Raw genomic sequence first — 17,928 nt, 5'->3', positions numbered from 1 at the left:
GCGTTTACATCGAACTTGTTTAGAGAGTACTGTGAGCGTGAGAATATACAACATTTGCAAATAGCGACGGGGGTACCTCGCGGTAACGGGCAGGTGGAGCGGGTTCACAAGATAGTCATACCCATGATTTCAAAACTATGTCACAGCGACCCAGCTCACTGGTACAGCCACGTCGACAAAGTTCAACAGATTATAAACAGTACAGCTCCGAGAAGTACGAAAGCATCTCCGTTTAAAGTTCTCACAGGATTAGAGATGCGTAGAACAGATTATCCAGATTTAAGGGAATTATATGATGAGTTAAACATTGAAGAATTAAATTTAGAGAGGGAAATGATAAGAGAACAAGCGCAGGAAAATATAAATAAAATTCAGAACGAAAATAAGAAAAATTTTAACAAGAAACGAAAGAAAGGAAAATAATATACAGTGGGAGAATTGGTTGCCATAAAGAAAACACAATTTGGAACCAATACGAAGTTAAAAGCCAAGTATTTAGGACCGTATGAGATAACCGCTAAGTTAAATCACGGGCGATATGAGGTGAAAAAACTAGGGAATGGCGAGGGACCAAATAAAACAACCACCGTATGCGAGTTTGTGAAGCCTTGGGGTTCGTCATTGGGGTCCAATAACCCATCAGGACGGCCGAATGTGGGAATTAATCCTGACAGTGTGGCAACACCACGGCGGAGCAAGCGTCATACGAATGAGGAGTAGAGAATATAATAGAATTGAATAGAAGTGAGTCGTTAATCTGTCGTCAGCCGTTAAACTCGCGTTCGCATACTAAAATCGATTCGTTACTTAAACTTAATATAATTTAACCTTTAAAACCTAAATGTTACTATTAAATATTCTTATAAATAAATGTGTTACTTTTATAAACAGTGTTGTGTGAATAAAAGGAAATAGGGCTTGAGAAGGTAAGTCCTACATGTATGTCACCCTGCCGCCACGCTGTTATTTTGTTATTTTTGTTTATCTGCACATTCGTATGTTCATTTCATTCGCTCGTTCACAATAGTGCCCTATTTTTGAATATGCAACACTATACAACACTATCAATCAGGTCGACAATTACCTAAGCGGTTTCAGTTGAAACCGCTTAGCCAACTCAACTTGATTGCTTTTTATTGTTGCTTTCCATGCAATTCGGTAAGCGAGCTAGTGTTTTAATTGTAATAGTAATAGCATCGAAATAGTAATAGCAACGAAATACAGCTATTGGTATGAATGTTGGAGATTCGAGTTCAATACTTAACTCCCGTGAAGCTAGCTGATGAAGAAGTGAAATTTAGAAGCATGTCCTAGTAACCATCGCCGTTTGTAAACTTTGCTATTTTTCTCTAATATCAATGACATGAAAATTGGTTAGTAGCCAAAATCGGTCAGTGCTGCTATTCTTAATAAAAGTGCATATGTTAATTTATTTAATTTTTATCGGTAACACCATCGTTTTATCTTTGGTACCTTCTATCAACATCTCCACGGGGGGTTTGAACCCGACATCCGCCCCCCCGTAAATCCGCCACTGCCTTAAACTATGAGTTCATCTAAACAACATCTGAAAGCCTAGAAATAACCTTGCTACAGTTATAAACGCACGAGTAGGGGAATTTGTAATTATACCATATTTCTAAATGTACACCACAAGATCCATCGGATAGAAAAATGTTTGCTTCCTTTGATATCGGATCATTGGATTTCGTAACGTCTTAAGAAGGCTGTACTTGTTCAGATAGAGCGGATTTTCTATGGTTTCAAATTGAAACTTGAAAAAATATGCCAATTACAGAGATTTCAATTTGCAATAAGAGATCCCGAAGAAATCTCGAGATCTCGGCATTTTAATAAATGTAATCCCGGGATTTCGGGAGTCCTGTCCTTAGGGATCAGGATTACCTGGACTCGATGCCTTTATATATACATACTAGTATATTTATGTACTTATAGAACTGCACTTGAATAGAATTTCATTATTAACTATTTGATAAGCTTACCAACAATAACATCTGTATTTGCAATCGCATATTGTCCACTTTTGCAAGTATAACTTGTATCTTGTTCGCTTGCATTTTGTAGTGTATAAACTATTGTTGTTGCGTTTATGATCTATGGAAAAAAAAAACAGCAACAATGAAGTAAATTTTATCATAATCAAAAACCATCGAATTCATATCTTTTGTATGTATTTAATTACACAGGCCGACAGCATCTCAGACCCAGAAACCGAACTATATATTTTCGAAGTATTGTGATGCGATGAATCGAAATCTGGCCTCAAAATTGCTCTATCAGCTGGTTTTCGAGATATCCTGACCTAAAAGTGCAAAAAACACCGTTTTTGCCCATATTTGAGGTTATGTAGCCTTGCAGATGTTTTCTTTCACCAAAATTAAAGGATGACACCTTTAAATACTGGTCTTTTCGTTTCAAATGGCGTTGAGTTTGCCCGAATATTATTTTTTTTTTCGCTGAGATATCGCATTTTGAAATTTTCATGTTTCTAAATTTTCCTACACCTGAAAATCGATTGAGATAACATAGACATGATATAGTCGGTTACTAATTTTCTTGAATTGAGTCTTATTTTTTTAAAAATTTTGTCTTACACCATAAGTGTGCTAACTCACCACACCCCTACACTATCTAACCCTCGGGTACCGAGTCAAACACTGCCCTGACCCCTAGAAACTACCCCTATCATACCGCAAGCAGGCTAGCCCACTTAACTCTGGGGACAGCGTTTACTCGCATATTTTTCTTAAAATAAGTCTTATTTATCTAGATATCTCACACCACAAGTGGGCTAACCAACTTAACTCCTAATCCACAAACCCCCACGTATCTGCTAAAAAAACATGAAACTTTCAAAATGCGATATCTCAGCGAAAAAAAATGATATATTATATCAACGCCATTTGAAGGAACAAGACCTGTACTTAAAGATGCCATCCTTTAATTTTGGTGAAAGGAAATATCTCCAAGGCTACATAACCTCAAATATGGGCAAAAACGGTGTTTTTGCACTTTTAGGTCGGGATATCTCGAAAACCAGAGCTGATAGAGCAATTCTGAGGCCAGATTTCGATTCGTCGCATCACAATACTTCGAAAATATATAGTCCGGTTTCTGGGTATGAATATTGGTTAAAGGTTGTCGGCCTGTGTATCGAGACATGCTCATATTGCTTTATACAATTGTTTTTGTCATTGATATTAGGAAAAAAATTACAAAGTTTACAAACGGCAATACTCAGTCAGCTCCCGAAAAGCTAGCTGATGAAGAAGTGAAATTCAGAAACATGTAATTTTTCTCTAATATCAATATTTTTTATAGTTACCACAACATTTGAACGTGAAGTTTTATGCTCTGGATCGTCAGTCGTAAAATATAACGAAGAACTATTTTCGCCATCAAACATTTTTAAATTCATACGACAGGTGATGTTCGCACTTTCGCCTATGCCTATAACAATTCGTGGACTAGTTTCTATAAAAATTTTAAATTTATAAAATATCATTTTATAATTTTAAATAGTTTTATATTGTTCTTATTTTTTGTATTAGTTATATAATCCAAGGTTAATAATTTGGCCATTTGAACCAAAAATGGGTCTTTCCACCAGCGCTTGTCCAATAAGTATGCAAGATTTACACGTCTTACGAGCATTCATGCGTTGCCCTTTTACAAAAACATTGTATGTGCAGTTGCGATCACTAAAATAGTAGTGCGCACTTGGGAAATGTATAGCTCCAATAATATCGGAAATTATATGATACTGATATCCATTTTTTTAGTTATCCCTTGTGTATGCTTTAACTATGGGCAAAATATAAACCGTTAAACAGCAACGTTGTGACATTTCAGGCGAGCAGTGAAATAGTAGCGCAGAACAAATAGTGTCACAAAATTTTATTTCTAATACAAATAATACATTTTTTGTAATAATAATTAATTTTGAACTATTTATTTATTATATACGTATTTGCCGGAATAGACAAAGAAATTTTACTATAACCTTTAGTGGGACAAGGTGTCATAGTGTACAATACCAAGTGTGTCAACTAAGCGATAAACGTCAAAATTACAAACAGCCTCGCTCACCTGATGCAAATCTCAGGTCTAGAGTTGCATTTTTGGTACGTACGAGTACTTTAAGCTGAGTTGCATTTGATAGTTAGTAAAACTTTGTAGTATTTACAGTTGAAATAGTTGCATATATTTCCACCATATAGAAGACTTTTAGCCTCCAACAATGCGGAAACATACGGACATAGCAAAATTTATGTAAATTAGAGTCAAAAAAGTCAAGAAAAACTTAACAAAATATAAAGTTCCACACGTGTAACATTGTAATACATTTTTTGTAATAATAATTAATTTTGAACTATTTATTTATTATATACGTATTTGCCGGAATAGACAAAGAAATTTTACTATAACCTTTAGTGGGACAAGGTGTCATAGTGTACAATACCAAGTGTGTCAACTAAGCGATAAACGTCAAAATTACAAACAGCCTCGCTCACCTGATGCAAATCTCAGGTCTAGAGTTGCATTTTTGGTACGTACGAGTACTTTAAGCTGAGTTGCATTTGATAGTTAGTAAAACTTTGTAGTATTTACAGATGAAATAGCTGCATATATTTCCACCATATAGAAGACTTTTAGCCTCCAACAATGCGGAAACATACGGACATAGCAAAATTTATGTAAATTAGAGTCAAAAAAGTCAAGAAAAACTTAACAAAATATAAAGTTCCACACGTGTAACATTGTTGTTTTTTCATTTAAAAATGCTGTTACCATATTATTGTATTACACAAATATAATGAACTTGGGTACAGAAATTCAGAAATCATAGAAAATATTTTACCGATATACTTTGTTGTAGTGTTTAAAAAAATTTTCACAATAATTTGAACAACTCTACGTTTTCTATTCTTTTTACACTTAGAGGAGTAACCTCATTTAATAAATTAAATTTTCAATGAAAATCAATAACTCTGAACTGAACAATTTTCGCCATGAAAAAAATTAAATAAATTAAAAAAAAATTATGTGACTACATAAACCCCGTTTCAATCTTTTACGTCCCTGCACAGAACCCTAATTGACCGTTTTCAACCGAAACAACAATGGCAACCCAGATTTTTCCGTTATGCTAACTTAAGCGAGTGCCTGTCAGAAAGAAGCCAACACACGTGTACTTATCCATAATGCAAGGTGTTCACATTGTACAGGTTTACAAGTATGATATGTTTGAGAAGGAAACAATTCCTTTCTCTTTCAACACACTGCTGTTTGACACTTCGGTCAGTGTCAAACTAGCGTGGAACCCAGTGGAACCTGCGTGGAACATGAGTTTGACACTGAACGAAGTGTCAAAATTACCGGGGTTGCTTCGTCGAAAGCGACGCAGGGAAACAAAAAAAGGACCGGAATATCAGATATGGGTTGCTGTGATGGTAAATTTTTTTGAACGAATTTAGTATGAAAATGTAAAATGCACCTATATGGCTCCTACAGAAAATTATACAAAAGCCTTCGATTGGGGTATCTGAGGACGCGTAGTTATTCCAGCATTAAGAATACAAACACGGGTGCTAAGTTCTTCTACCCGTTGAAAAGTTCTCCGCTAAAAACAGTTTGAAACCGAGGTTGACTGGAATAACCTGTCCAAAAATTTGGAAAGAGATATGAAATGATATGAATTATTATGAATTATTATTGTTTTTTCGGAGTCGAAAAAGTCCTGGTAAAAATTTGTCCTAGGTGAAAATGTTTGAGTTCCCAGGTATCCCTATAGTAATATCATGTCGAATCATGCATCCTTTTTATTTTTCGAACTTTTTCCATAAAAGTCCACATAGAAAAGTAAAATCTGTAATTTTATTTTTTGAGTTAGATAGAACTAGTTAAACTCGGACTTTTAAAAATAATAGTCTGGAAATAAAAGGTACATCCAGACTTATTTTTTAAGGCCAAAAAAAGCCGTTTCTTTGTTATCAAGCGGGACTTTTATTTTGGCCTTAAAAAATAAAAGTCCGGATTTAACTTTTACTTCCGGACTTTTTTTTTAAAGTCCGAGTTTAACTAGTTCTACCGGACTCAAAAAATAAAAATCCGAAAATAATTTTTATCTTGATCCAAATATATTTAAAGTCCAAAATTAATAGTTTTGCTAGGAATTATATTATAAAAGGAATAACAGTTTCAGTTTAGGGGGGGGGGGGGGGGGGGGGGGCTGTTGTGGCTGCGGCTGCTGCGTTGATGTTGGCGATGATGCGGTTGTAGATGGTGGCACCGGCCGAATATGGTGGCGGTGGCTGTATCGGGATAACTACTATTTCGCACGAAATATTTTGAGGTAAAAAAGGGGTATGCTTCTTCACAAGAGCAAATCAGTTATCGACGAGAAAACTATATATATACACTATTTTAAACTTATACCAAACAAATCTAAGTTGCATGAACTTGCGAGTTTATTAAAAACACGGTATTCAACTTTAGAACCAAATTCGTTTTAATTTGAGGGTTTATACATTTTTTATATCACACCGGGATGAGTAAAAGAATTCGAATAAGGGCATTTCTTTGTAATTTTACAATAAAGTTTTTACGCAGTTTTCGTTAGCAGCTACTACACTTTTTTTTGGACCTAAGAAGTACAACAGTGCCAAATAGCATCCACAAAAAACCGAACAAGAAGAAGCATTTTGATCAGGTGACCGTGGCTGTGTGTGTGCGTGCTGCTAAATATCATACTTGTAAACCTTTACAATGGGTGTGCACTCTACTCACGAAAAATGCAAAATTATGAAAACTATTATTAAAAAGAAAGAAAGAATTGGATTAAACTGTTGATTGTTAGGCCTACATGATACGAAACGAGATTAATTATTAAAATAAACCGGAAAAAATACATTAATTGTCAACGACTACCATACGCCAAATTATTAAATATTCGAAGACTCATTCCTTAATGTCAGCTGTCGAAATTTTAGACGACCTAAAGTTACCATGTAGTGTGAATACCGTAAGACGGTTTTTTTTTTTTTTTTATTTAATGGACGTTGTGGCAGCGCGCTGCCCTCAAGTGGCCCAATGAAACCAGGCTAATCCTGTTCACGCGATCGATTTATATATATATATAATAACTTTTTTATTTTTTTATATTTTTTTTGTTTTGCCGAGTCTTTGATGGGCAGCGGTTTGTCAAGCGTCACGATCTGAGACTGCTCAGCTACAGAAGAAATTTCATCAGCCAAGCGTAATACTTAAAGAGAACAGAAGCAAACGTATTATACATTAATTTAGAGAGGTGAGAACAATCTTTTTTATAGAAAAAAGGGAGTCCGAGCTATCAAATGTGTTTGAGTGATAGTTATAATCTTGGCATAAACGCCGAAAAGGTTCATTTTGTTAGAAATTCGTTCTACATTTTTTCAGCAGAAGAGGTTTGAAGTGTCTCGATGTCCGAGAGGGAACGCAAAAGTTCACTTCATTCAGAAGGAATGGGCTCGAAATTGATCTATTTAAAAGTTTTGTCATAAATATTACACCAAGCATTTCTCTTCGACTAGCAAGAGTTGGAAGATTGATAAGCTTTAATCGATTAGTATAAGGTGGAAGATTAGTTAAAGAGTCCCATTGGAAATTTCTTAAGGCAAATAGTAAAAATTGTTTTTGTATTGATTCGAGACTGTCTGCATGGACTTGATAACGCGGATTCCAAATTATCGAGCCGTATTCTAATATTGGCCTAACTAATGTTGTAAAAAGTGCTTTAGTTATGTAAGGGTCGTTAAATTCTTTTGACCACCGTTTAACAAATGCAAAAACACCTTTGCCTTTATTCACTGTAGCATTAATATGAAGATTGAAACTAAGTTTGGAATCCATCATGACTCCCATGTCAATAAAATTATTTACAGTTTCTAGACTATAGTTGTTAATTGTATATGAAGCTGGTGGCGAAACTCTCCGAGAAAAACACATGAATTTACATTTTTTGAGATTGAGCGGCATATAATTTACACTGCACCAGGTAACCAAGTGATTTAAATCCATTTGAAGCAAGGAATGTTCCTCAACCGAGGCACATGATTTGAAAAGTTTTACATCGTCTGCGTACATCAAGATTTTTGAGTATTTAATTGTACCAGATATATCGTTTATGACCAACAAGAACAGAATCGGACCAAGATGGCTGCCCTGAGGAACACCACAAGAAACATTGATGACCCCAGAAAGTGTATTTTTAAAGATTACTTTTTGCGTACGATAACCAAGATACGAAGAAATCCAACATATAAGACGGGGTTGAAACCCGAGTTGACTGAGCTTATGAATAAGTAATGGGTGTGATACTTTGTCGAAAGCTTTACTGAAATCGGTGTAAATTACATCAGTGTGAAGGCCTTTTCTAAATCCATTAGAAACGTGGGTGGTAAATTCTAGTAAATTGGTGATAGGTGATTTGCCCTTACAGAACCCATGCTGCGAGCTTGCAATTATGGGGGAAATAGAGAATGTTAGGTGGTGGGTAACAATAGCTTCAAATAACTTTGGGATAGCGGATAACTTTGCTATGCCCGGTAGTTTTCTATTGAAGACCTGCTTCCATTTTTATGAAGCGGAATAAGAAAAGATTCCTTCCATATTGTTGGGAAAACGCCATAAATTAAAGATAAATTAAATAAATCTGTTAGCGGCTGATAGATGTTTCCAGCACATTTTTTAAGAAAGTGTGTCGGGATCCTGTCGGGGCCGTATGAATATGATACTTTTAAAGTTTTTAAATAAGATAATACATCTTCTGAAGATATAAATGGAGCTCTGATTGAATAACATGAATTAATATGGTATGGGTATTCATTAGGTGAAACGTTGGTCTCAATAGAGTAATTTGATTTGAAAAATTCCGCAAAGAAGTCGGCGATCTCTTGATCATCACTGGAAATATTATCTTGGAATTTCAGGGATGATGGAAACCCTTTCACCCTGCGTTTAGAGTTTAAGAATCCGTAAAATGCCTTCGGGTTGCAAGTTATATTTCTTTTCATTTTACAAAGATAAGCTTTGTAACACTTTTTGTTCAATTGAAAATACTTGCAGCGTAGAATCGAGTACTGTAAGTAATGGTTATGTAACCCCGTCTTTTTGAACAACTTGAAAGATCGAGACTTTTTATTCTTTAAAATTTTCAGCTCTGTAGTGAACCATACTTGGCTTGTATCGGAATGTACACAAATCCGCTTAGGTACGTATTTTTCAAAAAGACAGCAAATGGTATTGTAAAAGTGAGAAACGCTTTGGTCCACATCGGCATTAAATATTGGCCACACTATTCGAGATAGATCACGATTTAAGTTTTTAAAATTGGCCTTCGCAAAGTCGAAGCGATAACTGGAGTTGTATCGTTTATTTCCGCTATTACAAGCATAATTTACAACTTCGTAAACTATTTTGAGGGAAGGGTGGTAAGCATCTTCAGGTTCAATAATGGGTTCGCGTCGACTAATGGAATATTTAGATTCATCATCCACAAAGGCTAAATCTAACACTCTTCCGAATTTATTCGATTGGATGTTGATTTGTTGAAGGCACAGCTCCGACATTCCGTCTAGAAATTCATTGTTGGAAGACTTTGACGAAACTGGTACGATATTAAAGTCAGAGATGCACCATGATATGTGTGGCATATTGAAGTCACCCAAGACAATAATGGAATCGGAAGGCTTTAGCATCGAATTAACAGTTCTTAGCAAGGAAATGTGATGCATATAAACGGACAGTTCAGAAGATGGCGGGATATAACAGATGGCCAAATAAATGTGGATATTTGCTAGTTGTGTGCGTATGCACAAGAACTCAGTTGTATCGGTGGCGGTTACGCAAATCTCTTCAGATGGTATTGAAGAGTGTTCAGCAAGCAGAACTCCACCTCCAACCCTGTTCAGGCGGTCATTTCGATATATTTGGTAGTCATTACAGAGGATCTCTGAGTTAAAAACGTGAGGTTTCAGCCAGGTTTCGGTTAAAGCAATTATATCGTAGCTTGAGTTAAATGATTTTAAAAACAGTTCTGTTAACTTGGTCTTTAAGCCTCTAACATTTTGGTAAAGTATATCTAAAGCAGATTTTTCGTTCAGTTTTTTGACTCAGTGTTATTAACAGGGATCTTTGCTAAGTTTGGAACACTCTTATTCCGCCTATATTCAAATTCCCGCACAAGTGCCCCAGAGGGCCAAAAATCGTTACTCAAGATAGTGTCAAAATGGTCAATAGGTACATCTAATCTAAAGGAAGATACGTTTCTTTCATAACTAAAATTAAATTTCCGAATTGTTACGTCATGGGTTTTCCTTTTTGAGAAGATATACGATTTCAGATCCTCCTCGGTAGTATCCCTCTCGAATCTTGACACGAATATTGATTTTTTAGGAGGGACTACAACCAACTTCCTAGTTCCAGGCTCAGTCGCCTGAGAACGGTTTGCAGGTTCAATATTTTTTCTAGCTGCTAGTTTTGTTGGAGGTGCCTTTGATGTTGAAGGCTCTACTGTAAGAGGACTTGGAGATGCTAAGTTTATTAATTCTATCGTGCTGGGTGTAGGAACGATTGGGTTCTGGATGTTTTGAACGGGGTCTAAGGTCAGTACGCCAGCCGAGACATCAGTTCGTTTTCGTTTGCTGTCACGACTGTTGCTGTTAGCATTAGAAGCTGAATCGGTAATACATTTGAAAGTTTTAAACAAGTTTTCATAATACTTGAATTTATCCCCTAATGTAGAAAGTTCCTTACCGATTTCGGAGAATGCGTTTCGGGTATGTTTGAAAAGCTTAAAAAGATCCACTTCCGTGGATCTGCATTTCAAGCACGACCAACGCACACCCTTGTTATCGTTGATCGCATCACACACCCTTGCTGTCAAACTAGCGCATTTCATATGAGCAAGTTCATCACAAAGCCAGCACGACCCGAAACGCTCGGTATCACCTTTCAATTGGCAGTTAACAAAATTGCAAGACATTATAAGTTAAAGTAAAATTGATTAAACAGACGGAGGCAGTGAAAATAGTTTGGAGATCACAGTAAGAAAATCACTGTTTGAGCAGTTTGAAGATCACTGTATGAGCAGTTTAAGATCGCTATTAACTGACGCTTAACAACACCCAATGCAAACAGCTGTGGCAGTGAAAAAAAAAAAAGATGTAAATGTGCACGAGCAAATAACAATTGAAAACTGAAAATAAATAAATGCCAATCAAATTCAACAACAAATATGCAAAGTGACTCGGCAAATATGAATGTATGTATGGGTATACACACTTTATCAATTATTTTTAAGATACAATTTATTTTAGTAAAGAAAAGCAGAACTTTAAATTGCTGAATGCAGTACACAACGTGTTTACACTTATTTTTAGCACAATAATTATTTAAACAAACAAATTTATTGATTTAAGACAAAATAAGGCACAGTAGAAATCAAAACACAACTTCACAGCTTGACGTTCGCAAAACAAAACAAACAAAAATTAACTAAACTGCAAATATTTTTTTATGTAATTTTTGTTTTGTTATTTTTTCTTTTGTTTGGTTTTTTCTGTCATATTTACAGGAAATTTGCAGTGATTTGACTTTTTTGGGAATATTTGAAGCATTGAGAACAAGGGGAATTCAGTATCAGGTATGAATTCGCCTTGATTGAGAATGATTGATTCAATTACCAGAGGTTTATTCTCAAATGATGACAGAACTTTTACCAAGGCGAATATATACCAGGTGGTAGCAAAGCGAATTCAATCAATTCGCCGTGCAGATGAATGTCAAGTCAAAAGAAAATTTTCATAGATTGCGATTAACTGACATTTTGTTGTACAAGGCTTTGTATGAAAAATTATCAAGAAGAAGCATTCAGCTGATGGGATAACAACACCTGGTACTGAATTCGCTTTGGCTTTTACACTCCTAAATTTAAAAATCTGATCGGGTTGCTTTTACGAAGTAAGGAAAAATTCAATCCCCTTCAGCGAAAATTGTAGTAAAAAAGTACTTTTAATAGTAGTATGTTAGTATCGATAATAAATTTGTAAACGCCAAGAGGTTTTGGGGGAAATAATTCATTTTCTAATAAATATTTCGTGAAATTCGTGCAGGAATTGTTTAAAGAATGCCGTACGTCCAGAATTTTATTCAAAAATACACTATCTCAAATTTTGTTTCAAAGACTCCCTATCTGAGCATAAGTTCAATGCATTTTGACATAAAAGGGAGTTAGTGGAAAGCATTATGAGATACGGCGTTCTTCAACCAAAGATATAGGGCGTTTTTGTGACAAATCCTAAAACGGGAATTTTTGAAAAATATTTTGAGATAGGACGATTTCGAACTGGCAGCTGACATGGGGTGATACTCTACCCAGCCGCCGCAATGAACTGACAAAAAATAAAATTAAAATAAATGGTTTATTGTCTTAGAAATTTATATTTCGGCCTTGACTTTGACAGAAGAGTTAAACTTTTGTGTGGTCCTGCAATACAGGGAGTATTCACCTTTTTATTCTGAAATTTCGGAAAGCTCTTTTCCGTGTAAGTATTTTTGGAAGTGTTCCGGATAAACCGTTACTTACTTACTTAATTGGATAAACCTTTAATAGGGAATATTCGCAACACGTTCGTTTGATACTACCACACGAGGTCCGAATATTCCAAATATAAAACGACTCACAAATTCTTAAATGCAGACGAATATTTCGTACATACGGAATGAATAAGTTAACACGCTCAATGGGTACATTTCGTTATGGCATCTCCGTTATTTACTAATTACATTTTTACGTGATTCGATTTACTAGTCGAGGTTTACGAAAGTGCACGATTTCTTAATGTCTAACTTTTTTCATAAAATTACGCATGTTCAGCCACACTAATAGATCATGGCATAGTTAATAAATTCATCATAAAATTTAAAAAATTGGTCTAAGTAATTATGCAGTTCAGTACTTATCGGGTATTTGTAAACTGATGCTTCCTAGTACTACTATTAATATTTCTCGCAAAGTAACAACACAGTTCACGGATGTCAATTCGATTTGGGAGCAAAATAGCTGCAATTATCAAAAAATTTTTCAGCCGAGCAAAACTTTTGTGATTGAATCATGCATTGAGAATTCCTACAATTGAAGTCTTTCTTCTCCTCCATTCCCATACCTACCTGTAAAATAAGGCTAACAGGGAGAATGGATTTTCTTTTAAATATGTCCTTAGGTAAGGTTGAACTGGCCGTCGTTATTGACCACCTCTCATAGACTGAATGCGTCCATTAGGGTGGGTCGATTTGTATGGACGAAAGTTAACCGATATCGCGCCATCGATTTTTCGTTAGGATTTGGGCTCAGGAAAAAAAGTTTCACTACGCACATCCAAAAAAATAATTTTCGAGCCTGCGAAACTTCATTTTTTTTACTTTTTTCAACTTTGATTTTTAAGGTTTTTTTCATGACTTTTTACATGACTACTAAGCGTGCTTTGCACACAGAGTATATTAACTATGATTGGATAACGGTTGGTTGTACAGGTATAAAGGAATCGAGATAGATATAGACATATATCAAAATCACCAGTATCGAAAAAAAATTTGATTGAGCCATGTCCGTCCGTCCGTCCGTTAGCACGACAATTTGAGTAAATATTGAGATATCTTCACCGAATTTGGTACACGAGCTTATCTGGACCGAGAACAGATTGGTATTGAAAATGACCGAAATCGGATGATAACCAAGCCCACTTTTTATATATATAACATTTTGGAAAACACAAAAAATATGATTATTTAGTAAATAATACACCTAGTATGTTGAAATTTGACGTGTGGACTGATATTGAGACTTTTGATGAAGATTTGAAAAACATTTTAAAATGGGCGTGGCACCGCCTACTTGTGATAAAATCAATTTTACAAATATTATTAATCATAAATCAAAAATCGTTAAACTTATCGTAACAAAATTCGGCAGAGAGGTTGCCTTTACTATAAGGAATAGGTTAGGTTGAACTGGCCGGTCCATGAGGACCTCACATAGACTGAATAAGTCCGTAGAGTTACCAGAAGTTTGTTTTAACGACCAAACTGAAAACCACTATCAAAAACCAGGACCTATGTTATAAAACAACTCCGTCCTCTTGGCAAATACTAGAAGCTTCCTAGGATTTAAGCCGCTTGCTGCTTCTAGATCTGACAGCTGTATCACTCCTAATAGCTGGAGTCTTAGCCTAGCAAGCGCAGGGCAAGAGCACAGAACGTGATCGATCGTTTCCTCCTCCAGCCCGCACTTCCTACATCTGCTATCACTGACCAAGCCTAATTTAAAGGCATGTGACGCCAGAAGGCAGTATCCAGTCAGAATACCCGTCATGAGTCTACAGTCCTCTCTTTTTAATGATAGAAGCAAATTTGTTAGTTTAAGGTTGTAAGACCTGCACAAAATCTTCGACACATTACAGCCCCGCGCTTGAACCCACGCCTTTCCTATTTGGTCGATCATGTGCACCTCTCGCCTTCGCTTAATTTCGCCCAGTCTAATTGGGACGTATACGGAGCAAACTTCAAGGGATGCGCCCTTTTTAGCTAATTCATCCGCTTTTTCATTCCCATCTATTCCCATGTGCCCTGGGACCCAATATAGATGTATGCTTCTCCCTGTCCCGATTCTCTCCAGGGACTGCTTACACTCTAACACGCATTCAGATGCTGTGGTATGCGAGATTATTGCCTTAATTGCTGCTTGACTGTCAATATAAAAGTTAACACGATTGCAGCTTAGGCTATTTTCTGCCAGGGTTTCTACTGCTTTGGCTACGGCTACTATTTCCGCTTGAAAAACGCTACAGTAATCCGGCCTGTAGGATCTGTTTATTTCCGGATCAGCACAGTATACCGCAGACCCTACTCCTTCCAGTACTTTGGAACCATCTGTGTACACATGTATCGCCCCGTCCGCCATTTGAGCACACTTGCGACAACCGCCCACTCTATTGCGGCCTTAAGATCGCCCTCGAAGCGCAGATAGGGAATCAGGTAGTCTGTTCGTCTTGTGATTGATGCCGCTATACTACTATGGCTGTATGGTCGGCGCTCAAGCTGCCCCGAGGCACCGAGCCTGGTTGTAGTTGTTAACGCTATGTTCTTTGCTACCAGGTCTACAGGTGGAATGTGCAGAATTGCATACAGTGCAGCTGTCGGGGTTGTTTTCAGGGCTTCCGTAATGCTAAGCATTGATAATCTGCATACCCCTCTAATTTTTTTAGGGTAGGTTGCTTTTTGTGTGGCTTTCCACCAAACAATAACTCCATAGTATAGGATAGGGCTTACAATCGCTGTAAAAACCCAATGAGAAAGAGAGGGCGATAAGCCCCACGTACACCCCAGCATTCTTTTACATGCATAAAGTGCCGTTGAAGCCTCAACGTTGAGCTTCCATGACAGCTTACTGTCTAGGATGATTCCTAGATACCGTGTGCAAGGTTTCTCCTGTAGGGTCACCCCTCCTAACTTAGGCTTGATCCAATTTGGGACCTTGTACCTCTTTGTAAACAAGACCATATCCGTTTTATCCGCGTTGACTTTCAACCCGACATTTGATGCGCAGGTATGAATATCCCGAAGCGCCCGATCCATCAAAGAGCTAATCGTTGAAGGGCACTTTCCACTTATGACAATTGCAACGTCATCCGCGTAAGCCGTAAGTTTTACGGGTCCCTCATCAAATCTCCTGAGCAGTTAGTTGATGACCAGCGTCCACAGCAGAGGTTAAAGCTTCCCTCCCTGTGGCGTTCCCCTGTCCACTGATTTCGTGGCCTCGTACAATCCCCATTGTGATGTAATCTTCCTGCAATTTAACTTGCAGCCGATCCATCTGGTTAAGGCTGGATGTACTTTAATGTAATTAAGACCATCCATAATAGCCCATTTAGAGACATTATTGAAAGCCCTAGCAATGTCTAAGAAGATTCCTAGAGCATATTCCTTCTATTCCAGGGCTTTCTCTACGCTATTACCACCCAATGCAATGCGGTGTCTACCCACTTGGCTTTGGTGTACGCATGTTGAACTTTATGTACACATCTATCAGCCTCTCAAAGGTTTTGAGCAGAAATGATGTTAAGCTAATGGGTCTATAATCTTTGGCATACACGTGACCGATCTTTCCCGCCTTTGGTAAGAAAGCTACACGAGCAGTTCTCCAAGAGTGCGGTACATGAGTCAGTCTTATGCACCCATCGAATATTATTTTAAGCCATTCCACGACCGCCCTACTTGAGACTTGTAGCATGGCCGGGAATATACCATCTGGACCCGGCAATTTAAACTTAGAAAACGTCTTCACTGCACACTCGATCTTGGTATCGGTCACCAAGCCCGGCACTACCCGCTCCGTGATCTAAGTGCGAGTGCTGTCTGCTGGCTCTTCTAAACCATCTCCAGATGGGAAATGTGTATCGAGAAGCACCTCAAGGGGTTCCTCACTATTACGCGACCATTCCCCGTTCTCTTTCTTTATTAGTCCCTGGACTATATATCCCTTTGCTAGGACTTTTCTCAACCGTGCTGTTTCGCTGGAGCACTCTATGTACGTACAGAAACTTTTCCATGAGATTCTCTTCGCCCTGGAAATTCTACGCTCAGTAGATCCCTGTACTCGTCCCGACACGCATCGCTTTCCGCGGTCTTTGCTAGCTTAAACATTTCTTTTACCTGTCTTCTTAGAAGACTCAGCTCATTGCTCCACCATGGCGGCTTTTCTTTTCCTCTGAATCTTCTTAGAGGGCAAGCTTTGTTATACGCAGTCATAAGCGTCCTAGTTAGGAATTCATTAGACTCCTCCAGTTCTTCCACATCGGCAACCTCTTTGGGTTGTCCCAGTTTCGTTTCTACCTGTTTCTGGAATTTAGTCCAGTTTGTTGACCTAGGTTTTCTAAAGGTTCCTCCCTTCTCTACTCTCTTTAGGGGGATGCTGAAGCTGATATACGCATGGTCGGAGAAGGATGGTCTATCGAGAACCATCCAATCATACCTTGATATATCACGTTCGGAGCTCAGTGTAATATCCAAAACATTGCTGGATGTTGGACCAATGTATGTAGGGACATTTCCCTAAAAATAGAGATTCGCCTCTCTCGTTCGTATCTGATCCTCCCCCCACATTGTGGTGCGCATTTGCATCCGCGCCTATGACCAACCGCCCTTTGCGCCCTTCGTCCTGTACTAGCCTCTTGCACTCCATCGGTGGAACCTCCGCAGCATGGGCCATGTAGCAGGATGCCAGGAGAAGTGCCTGCTTATTCCTTTGCTCAACGGCCACCACTACGAGGTCCTCAGTAGTGTAATTAGCCAGCATATATGAATGCAGCTGTTTCCTTACCATTACTACAGTTCGCACCCGTCCTTCCGTTTGCGCATAGTAAACGCCAAATCCGCGCGCACTAAGTCCAGAAACCTTTCCTCCCGATGAAAGCCACGGCTCCTGGATCAGCGCCACGTCAAACGAACCCTCCTCAAGGGTTAGGAGTTCGCTCGACGCCACTGTACTGTGTTGGAGGTTTATCTGTAGGACTCGCAGCACCATTGGGCTGTTTGTCCCCCTCCAGCACCTTCGTCGTGACGTCGTCGCCCTCCCCTTGCCCTTTTGGTTTAGAGTGTTCGAAGCCCCCTTCAGCCTCTTGTAACTGTTGCGCCGGGGTTCCTCTGTGCGACTCGCAGCACTATCTGGCTGTTGGTCCGCTTCTAACACCTTCGTGGTGACGTCGGCTACCTCCGCCTGTCTTTTTTCCCTTAGGCTTTTGAGTTCCTTTTCGACTTCGCCCACTTCCAGCGTGTTAGGATTTTTATCCTCGGGACTTCTTTTCCTGAGTC

The 17,928-nt window shown here is 38.0% G+C and overlaps 1 protein-coding gene across 2 annotated transcripts in view; it reads right to left on the bottom strand.

Annotated features, from left to right (window-relative positions):
• The window catches only part of LOC137251100 (cytokine receptor-like), a 72,823-nt gene that overhangs the window by 23,437 nt on the left and 31,458 nt on the right, over nucleotides 1-17,928 (bottom strand). The window contains exons 3-4 of one of the 2 annotated variants that reach the window (XM_067785089.1): nucleotides 3,347-3,495; nucleotides 2,004-2,115 (exon numbers count right to left, since the gene is read on the bottom strand). In XM_067785089.1, coding sequence (XP_067641190.1) covers nucleotides 2,004-2,115; nucleotides 3,347-3,495 — 261 coding nt within the window. Of the gene's footprint in view, nucleotides 1-2,003; nucleotides 2,116-2,203; nucleotides 2,267-3,346; nucleotides 3,496-17,928 lie in introns of those variants that run through there. The other variant, XM_067785090.1, reaches the window with a different exon arrangement.

The sequence above is a fragment of the Eurosta solidaginis genome, chromosome 4 (genome assembly GCF_040869045.1).
Source record: "Eurosta solidaginis isolate ZX-2024a chromosome 4, ASM4086904v1, whole genome shotgun sequence".
Classification (NCBI taxonomy): domain Eukaryota; kingdom Metazoa; phylum Arthropoda; class Insecta; order Diptera; family Tephritidae; genus Eurosta; species Eurosta solidaginis.
This window is presented reverse-complemented; position numbering and strand designations above follow the sequence as displayed.